General features: G+C 35.0%; 1 protein-coding gene across 1 annotated transcript in view; it reads right to left on the bottom strand.

Annotated features, from left to right (window-relative positions):
* LOC117100185 (transitional endoplasmic reticulum ATPase) overlaps positions 1 to 9,727 on the bottom strand; it is a 28,165-nt gene that overhangs the window by 4,074 nt on the left and 14,364 nt on the right. Inside the window, exons 6-13 of the mRNA XM_033239776.1 lie at positions 9,500 to 9,631; positions 9,258 to 9,360; positions 8,390 to 8,523; positions 5,043 to 5,178; positions 3,812 to 3,924; positions 2,910 to 3,074; positions 1,632 to 1,967; positions 830 to 1,138 (exon numbers count right to left, since the gene is read on the bottom strand). Coding sequence (XP_033095667.1) covers positions 830 to 1,138; positions 1,632 to 1,967; positions 2,910 to 3,074; positions 3,812 to 3,924; positions 5,043 to 5,178; positions 8,390 to 8,523; positions 9,258 to 9,360; positions 9,500 to 9,631 — 1,428 coding nt within the window. The remainder of the gene's footprint in view (positions 1 to 829; positions 1,139 to 1,631; positions 1,968 to 2,909; positions 3,075 to 3,811; positions 3,925 to 5,042; positions 5,179 to 8,389; positions 8,524 to 9,257; positions 9,361 to 9,499; positions 9,632 to 9,727) is intronic.

The raw sequence follows: 9,727 nt of genomic DNA, 5'->3' as shown, positions 1-9,727 counted from the left end.
ACCTTGCTCACCACTAGCTGCTACACAGATTTAGGCCTTTAGGGTAGAATATTGTTAAAAAGGTAGGCCTCTGTAAGTAAGAACTTAAAAATAGGCCAAGCCTCTACTAGTCTAGGCTAGGCCTACCATCCGACTCCAGGCGAGGCCTGAGCCATCCTACTGGAAAGTTAAAGTTTTGTTGTATTTGTATGGTGGTATGCCATCTAGTCTAAGCTTAATTGTTTTTGCCATTGCCAACATTAGTCTTACTAGGGTCTATTCTAAATATTTTAGGCCCGTTTTACTAGGGAAGACTATTTAAATTTAGTCATGCCTAACCATGGACCTATGGCCTAACTAGTCGACGCGAGTGACTCAGTTTCGTGGCTCCAAAAATATGAACATTTTATTGGTTGAAATTGTTTATTTCGGTCCACCCATTTATCCAAATACGGAATATAAGATTACGTCATTCTTTTGGCATCCTGGTGCCTGATTTCAGTGTTTTACAAGTCGCTTATTCCGTCTATAAATTAACTTTCTCGTTGGTGGCGCTGTCCAGAATGAGAAAAATAATAAAAAATAAGAGACTTGTGGCAAGTCTACTTTAGTTTGAGCATTTTTTCTTGGATATTTTTATATTTATTATTATAATAATCATTGTATTATTTCACTCTGCATAAATACATATCAAACAGAAATTCTTACAAATCTATCATAATTATGTATTAAATTATGCAACACTTTGAGGAATAAAGGTCTCAAAGATCAGTTAGTAAATTTTATTATTTCATGCTTTTGAACTACATTGGAGAAAAAAACCTCAGAAAAAAAGATCAGAAATATTTACCTTTGCAACAGGGGATTTGCGAAGGTTAGCCGTGAGGATGGAGAGACGAGATGCATCATCGGGTAAAGGAATATAGATCAGTTGATCTAGACGACCGGGCCTAAGGATGGCTGAATCGATGATGTCGGGTCTGTTAGTAGCACCAATAATGAATACGTTCTTCTTGCTTCCCATTCCGTCCATTTCTGTCAGGACCTGGTTGATGACACGATCTGATGCACCGCCAGCATCACCAAGGTTGCCACCACGAGACTTAGCAATTGAGTCTAACTCATCGAAGAATAGAACACAAGGAGCTGCTTGTCTTGCCTATGTAGACCAAAGTGGGAGGCAAACCATGATGTTTAATATTCTTAAATCATCTTAAAGCTAACGACACTATTGATATAATTTGTAGTTGTTTCTGGATAGGAGTGGATCTTTGGCTATGTGTTTTAGTTCATTTAAGCCATCTCCCCTCTCTCTGAATGCTTGACAATGTGACGCCAACTGATTTTCGGTGGCAGTCTTAGGGGTTTCTTCATTAAAATCAATCTGTTGTGCATACCTCATTGTCCATGAAATCTTATAGGCCAAAAACTGTGGGAGAAAGTGTGGTGCATGCATACAATAGACTTTTTTAAAGCAAGTTTTAAGCTAAGCAATAGCAATATATCTGACTTAAACAAAAAAATTGACTTAAAACGAATTTAAGCTATTTCTAGTTGGATAAATCGGCCCCAGTCCCTCCCATCCAGCTATACAATTATTTGTCTTTGTATGTTTATATCTTTAAAAATTTTCAAAAATAGCAGCAATGTACCTTATCGAAAACATCTCTAACATTAGCTTCTGACTCTCCGAACCACATGGTCAAAAGCTCAGGCCCCTTGATTGAAATGAAGTTAGCTTGACACTCGTTGGCAATGGCCTTGGCGAGAAGCGTTTTACCGCAACCGGGTGGACCGTAGAAGAGCACACCTTTGCTTGGCGTCATTCCGAATTTGAGGAACTTGTCTGGATGTTCAACAGGGTATTGTACCAGCTCTTGCAACTCTCGTTTCACGTTATCCAGACCACCGATATCTTGCCAGGTGACAGTTGGAACCTCCACAACTGTTTCACGTAGGGCACTTGGGCTGCTCTTGCTAAGGGCGAACTGTTGGCAAAACAAATAACAGAATTTTAAGCATTGAGATCTCTATAAAATAGTCTTGGGACTTAAATTAAAAATATAATTTAAACTCCTTACATTTTTGGTAGGAATTTTATGAGCAATAAACAAAAAGGAGATGATTAAAAATATAGTTTAAAATCCTTACATTTTTTGTAGGAATTTTATGAGCAAAAAACAAAAAGGAGATCATCTTATTAAAATAAAATTGTGTATTAAATAATTTTAAATTACTACATTACATAAAGCTTGGTTTCCATATAATCGCTACATGCTATCGCCAACAGTTTTCGGTGATGCTGATTAGTCGGTCAAATCAGGGAGTCATCCCGATTGAGTCTGAGACTTCTACGCAGTACAACAATTGCACTGAAAACACTGTAGCGACAGTGTAGCGAATGAATTAAGTTTAACCCTCTAGATACCGTCTTCGACTGTAGTCGAAATTGACCTCAAACCGAGAATTCCCATTTTCGACTGCAATCGAAATTTCGTGACTAAAAAATAGGTGGTTTTCAAATCGCTCTTCTGTTTTTATTTTAGCTCCAATACGTCAGAAATTTTGAACACGCATGCGTGAAGCTTTTGTCTTTCGAAATCTGTGAAGAATTCACATGCGCTTATATAAATATTTTTAGAAATATCAATTTGAATTCGTTATTAATTTCAAAAATTTTTCGAAATGGCCGCACAAGATATGTACAGAGCTGAGCAAGCGATTGACCTGATTTTTGATTCAGACAGCGATGAAGGTGAATTTTTAGATGTGCGAGACAAGGTTTGTATTGATAGAGCACCCTCTAAAAATATTGTTAAAATGTATCATTATCATGGTTTTTGCATATAGGAAACTTACCATTGCAAATCAGTTTTAACTAGAAATAAACATTCTTCACGTGAAAGTCTAGGTGGCAATATTTCTCTTACCCTGAAATCATCCATAGTCACAGCCAGAGAGTCCATGACTTGAGCATCGATTTGTTCATCTTCGAGGTCGATGAGATCCATCTTGTTACGGATCTGCTGCAAGGCAGCCTCTGAGCACAAAGCTGCAAGATCAGCTCCGACATGTCCATGGGTTTCATTTCCCACCTAACATGAAGCAAAGTCAATCATTACTATCATTATCATTTAAGTGATGGTGTTTCACTTCATTAAAAAATTAGTCCAACATCACTACACTACCTTTGGCTATTAAATAAGATGTTGTGATTGGCCATTTTTAAGTTTGGTTGATGCTATGGAAAGGCCCATTATACATTTTAAAATCTATCAATTTAATAATAATTCATTTATTATATATTAGTACTTATAACAAAATAATTGATGTGTAATATATGATATAAATACTATAATAATTAGTGTAAATGTTACATTGTAGTAAATATTGTTATACATTTTATGTCATTTAAACTTGAATATTACAACTTGGATGGAGCTATTTTCTATCATAACAACATCACTACACTACCTTTGGCTATTAAATAAGATGTTGTGATTGGCCATTTTTAAGTTTGGTTGATGCTATGGAAAGGCCCATTATACATTTTAAAATCTATCAATTTAATAATAATTCATTTATTATATATTAGTACTTACAACACAATAACTGATGTGTAATATATGGTATAAATACTATATAATTAGTGTAAATGTTATATTGTAGTGAACCTTATTATACTTTTTATATCATTTAAACTTGAATATTACAACTTGGATGGAGCTATTTTCTATCATAATTTTATGTCATTATTGTATGAATTATTCTTATCAATATCATGGTAAATTGTTGTTGACATCAACAATACTAGACAACACAGCGCCCTCACCTGTTCCAAATCAACGTCATCATGCAGTTTCATGTTCTTGGTATGAATACGGAGAATCTCAAGTCGACCAGTAGCATCTGGGATTCCAATGTCCACTTCACGATCAAATCGACCTGTAAGGTAATTAAATTTGACATTCATTCAGTCAAGAAAAACATTAAATTAAGGGAGCAAATAAATTAAATAAAAATATAAAATAGTCAAATTAGAAATGCTTCTTTTACATGGCGCAGTAAAAGCATAGCCTCCCCACGGTGTGATTTTTGAGACACTTTGTTGTCGTCTGGCAGTTGACCTTATAAGAGTAAATCCAGTAGAGTAATTCCAGTGGAGGAATGATCAGATGGGTCATGAGCTAAAGATAAAAATGAAAAGTAAGTTTATGAAATATGATGCCATGCTAGGCAAGACCTGTCCTAGTTACAGTGAGTTATCAATTGAATTGACATCACAGAAAGCTGCTAGATAAGACCTGTACTAGAAAGTTCACTAAAATGTCACAATAATCTGGTATATACTTGTACAGTTATTATAGTTAATTGCCAACACAGAAAGCATGAATGAGTTAAATATAGCCAAAATAAAAAAAAAACAAAAAAAAAAACCATGTCAAGCAGTCATTGAATCCAATTAGGCTTACCAAACTTATGAAATTGTTTTTTATCGTAATAACAAATAATTTACTACTGTATAACAGCGATGACACAAAAAAATATTACAATTTTAACTAAATTATTAGTGAAATTATACAAATGAGCAATTAGCATATTCACACACATACCAAAAACTATAGGCTCCATCTTCTTATTACCATCTTGTAGTCTTGCAAATTTGAAATTAATCGCCAAGTTTTAGTTGTGGTAACCAGCCTAACTTCTAATTCACATACTCACACACACTAAAAACAATAGTTTCCATCTTCTTACCATCTTGCATTCTGCCAAACTTAAACCCATCAGACTTTACCAAACTTTAGTTACCGTGGTAATAAACAAATGACCAATGACGACAACATAATCATCAATAAAAACAAGTAAAAACAAGCCTCCCCAAGCTTCACTCCTTTGTGGAGGCTAATAAGTAAGAGTGGAAAAGGAACAATGAAGTAAAGTTTTATAAAATTAGCCAATAACTACCCTATCTCCAGTCTTTGGCAAAAAAGTTTAAATGAGAATTAATAATATATCTGTTTAATGTTGCATCAAATCAAGCAAGTTGAAATTATGCTTACCAAAACGACGAAGGGCAGGATCAATACTGTTTGGTCTATTTGTTGCAGCCATGACGATGACATGAGCTCTTTGTTTTAATCCATCCATCAAAGTCAGCAACTGTGATACAATTCGTCTTTCAACCTCACCATGTGTCTGTTAATAATTAACATTACAAGTTCTTTTTTTAATACTTAAAATGTACTTGAGTACAGAATTTATTTAAAAAAAAAAACTGTTTGAATTACATTTCACAAGTAAAATATGAGGAGATATGACACAATAATAAGTATCAGTTAAATGAACTGTGACAAGTGAATGAGTTAGACACGGCCAAGTTTGAAATTTGTGAAAACATATCGAGTCCACTAAAACTCATCCACTCAACGCGTTGTCTAGCATTCATAGTGACGGAGTTGAATTTGTACACCTACACCCCCATACAGGTCCGTCCATCAAATGCTGTATATTTACATACCTGCCAACATTCAAATATCAAAAATAGGGCACTATTCATTGGTGACAACAAATTAAGATGGCAATAATATATCCTAATTCCTGTACAGTTGCTTAAAACAAAACAAGAGTTACTTAATTCCAAGTGTACTATTTATTTACCTCACAACCAAGAAAAAATATTTAAGTTACATTTTAATCAGTAGGCTTACAGACTTCACCATGAAGGGCACGGTTATGTTACTTGTTTCGCTGGATCTCATTGGATTCATAACGTCAATATTTATTCGAATGACACTTATAATCTCTGTTCAACATTTCCAGCTTGTGCGTCATTATTATTATTATTATTATTATTATTATTATTATTATTATTATTATTATTATTGTCATGCTGGCTCAAAGCTTGGTTTTGTTTTTTCAACAATAGAGAAAACTCTCTCAGTCACTACTGCTATAAAATATTACTATAGTTCCCCGGGTTCCCACACCGACTTTACGCCCAACGTCGCGTACACAAATTTCCCCGGGTGAAGTCCCAGGGTCTGATGATGGGTAAGTCGGCCTAGGTTGATAAATTTAACAAATGCTCAAAAAATAAAGAAAATGTCTCCGAATTCTGCCGACTTGAAACTCTTAAAATTGCTTAAAACTGACATTGTTCGCCATAAATTAAAACACAAAGCCCATTCTTGTAAATTACTTTGTTGTTCACTGTCGCTAAAAATAAGCAGCTCGCTAACTGCGGCTAAAGTAAAGCTAGACAACACCGCAGTCCGTCCCTGAAAAGACCTGCCCAGTGGGCTGATCGGATCGTTAAATCACAACGTTAAATCGTTAAATCGTTTGTTTTTAAATTTTTGCTGTTTCCTCTGTGATTTTATCTTTTGTGTCTTGTTTTAACTTACATTTTAACTGTGAACAAACAAGAAGAATTTCAAACCATGTTCTCACTCTTCGCCTGAATATTGTTTTGATAAGCTATTGAATCATAGGTGAAAACCACCTTGCAAAACGATCGTCATTTCCGTCTGTTCATACACTAGGCCTAGGGAATCCCGGGGTATAATTCCACAAACCCCCCCCCCACCAAATCGGGACATGTTCATGGGGATGGGATTATAACCGGGGAACCACGGACTAATATTCCCTTCATCACACTGGCAAGTAGTGGATACTTCTTGCAATCAATTTTTTTTTTTAATTCTAAAAATAGGGACGTCCCTATTTTTGTGTGTTTTTGACATCGGAAATAGGGACGTCAAATCCATTTATCATCTACTAAAATAGTCTTCATTGTTTGACAATAAAAAATTTTCTTTCATTCTTCAAAATCTGCTTAGTGACACGCATGCGTAATAAGTGGAATAATTATCACAATAACTACAACCACTGCTTCATACTGCATGTCACGCATGCACTGTATGGTGGTAGATAAAACGTGCCTCAGTCAATGATTTATTTTCGAGTTTGCAGAGTAAGAATACGGAATACTCATTTATTTTACATATTCAAGTATACATGACATGACTATGTTGTAAACCAGTAAAATTACACAGCAGTCATAAACAAAAAACTTCATAATATTGACACGACGTACGTTTTTCTGTGTTTAAAGAGCAGTTAACTGTGCACAATTTGTTTTTTTCTGCACAACTTTCTTTTCGTTTTTTTATATATAGGCCTAGAAAAATTTCATTTCGACGATGTTTCTGTGTTTGAAGTACAGTTAACTGTACACCATGTTTTCCACGGAATGCATTTATGCTACATATTCAATCATTACAAATAATCTTGATTCTTATTTTGTTGTGGATTATTGTTTATTGATCTGTATAGTAGTCTGGTGGTAGACCAATATAATATTTATTTTAATAAGACTGACTGAATGCTGCTGTCATCGTGTTTTGTACGTATTGCACACGCACAGCAACGTCAATTGCCGTGTTCATCGTGCGTAAAAGACTTTAGGTAGGTAAGCACATTCGATTCAATACCACAATGTAAAATGTTGTTCAGATCATGTTCATTTTTACTAAAACACACGTTACACCTACTAGGCCTAGACGACAAGCAGTAGTCGATTTACCACAATTACCTAAGCTTACGCTAGGGCCTAGACCCAGAGGTTCGCATAAACAGCACAGACAACTTCTCTAATGTAAACTGTACACTCTCGCGATAGAAAACAAAATTTCGGCAAAATATTAAGGCCAACTCAGACAGCGTCGTACGACGCAGCCCGACGCGATTTGTTGTCGCGTCGGGGCAGTCACGACGGCTTAAGACTGTCCCCGACGCTGTCTGAGTTGGCCTTTAAACACATTCGATCCAATACCATTATGTAAAGACCGTGTTTGGTTAGATCACTTTTTTCCTTTTTAATAACACGTGCACCTGCAACATTATCACGACAAAGGCCTAACCCTACTGACGATCGCGTAAACAATTGGTCAACTACACCAACTACACCAACAAGGTATGCATCATTGAGCTTGCTTACCCTCCTGCGATGAAAAACTAACTGTCGGCAAAGTTTTTCCAACGCATGCGCATATCCAAATTTTCTCCTAAAAATGACTCAAAAATGGTGGTAGGGGGTATATGTTTTATCGCGTACGTCCTACATTTCTCATCTAACATAAAAAACAAACAATTCTTGCACAAGGAGCCTATTCGTTTACAAACTCGCTGCTCTCTCACACACACACACATTTCACGTTCAAATTTCCCCATTAGTTCCTTGTGATTTTAAGGTCACAAAGGAACTAATAATATCTATAAAGTAAGTAATGCACAATTTTCGTATATTATAAACAATACTTACCCAAATACTTAGATAGTATATTATCATCAAAATCTAAATCAATAATCAAATTCATTATTTCTTTGTTCCTTTATCAAGTTCTACCTTTTCCCTTTTTGGAGCAATGGAGTCCAACTCGTCTATGAAGATAATTGCCGGTGCGTTCTTTTCTGCTTCCTCAAAGGCTTTCCTTAGGTTAGACTCTGAATCTCCAGCAAGTTTACTCATAATCTCAGGGCCTACACATCAGATGTACATAATCAATTAATTGTTCAATCAATCAATTGTTCAATCAAACAATCATTCAACCACTTAATCAATCCTTTATATTATTTATTTTTTTGTTCATTCAATCAACTAATCAACCAATTTACACTTAATAAATTGTTCTAACATTTATTCAAGCATTAAATTATCCAACGAATCATTCAATCAACCAAACATTCAAAGAATCATTCAAATATTCAACCAAACAATCAAATAAATGTTACCATCTAACATTTAATCAATCAACCACAAAATCATTTAATCAATCATGTAATCATTCAGTCAGTCAGTAATCATTCAGACAGTCAGTCATTAAATCAGATCACCACTAATTCAATTAACGTACCAACCACTCATCCAATCAATCAATCAATCAATCAATCATGTATGTCTATAAAATAAGGTAATATTGTCACAAAAACAACCAGATTGTATATGCTGCAAAACACAACAGATAAACTTTATCTGTGTTATGTAATACCTATCAAAAACATTAAATATATATCTCACATTTTAAGAAATAGACAAGTCTCTGCCATGTTGTTTTACTGCACATTAATCTATTGCTGAGGGTTGGGCTGACATAAAAATGAACAATACATTTCAACATTAAATTTAAAAAAAAACAAAAACATATAATTTAAATACATCACACTTTGACAATAAAACAAACAACAATGTACCAGCAGATAAATTTATAGCTCACCATTAATCAAGAAAAAGAATGCTCCTGTTTCATTAGCCACAGCTCTAGCAATCAAGGTCTTGCCAACACCAGGCGGTCCATACAAAAGAATTCCTCTTGGGGGCTATAGAGAGATATCAGAAATCAGTGATTATCTACGGTATTCAAAACATAATCAACAGAGGGCCTAGCTAACACTTGGCACTTATACCCATTTGCAAATAAAGTCTTTTATGTGTAAACTACATCAATATTTGTTGTACCTTCACTCCAATGGCTTTGAATAGTTGAGGATGGCGCAATGGCAGCTCTACCATCTCTTTGATTTGAGCTAGCTGCTTGCGGACTCCACCAATATCATCGTATCCAATCATATTCAACGACTCTTCTTCCTCCTGTCACAAGATTAAATAAAGAAATTTAAAATGTTTGCAAGATGTGTAATTGGAAGTAGGACACATGGTGGCAGTGAGGATGACTATGATGAAAAT

Source organism: Anneissia japonica, unplaced genomic scaffold (assembly GCF_011630105.1).
Source record: "Anneissia japonica isolate Jap-2015-1 unplaced genomic scaffold, ASM1163010v1 scaffold324_len738069_cov173, whole genome shotgun sequence".
Classification (NCBI taxonomy): Eukaryota; Metazoa; Echinodermata; class Crinoidea; order Comatulida; family Comatulidae; genus Anneissia; species Anneissia japonica.
The sequence above is the reverse complement of the archived record's forward strand: the minus strand, read 5'-3'. Positions and strand labels throughout refer to the sequence as shown.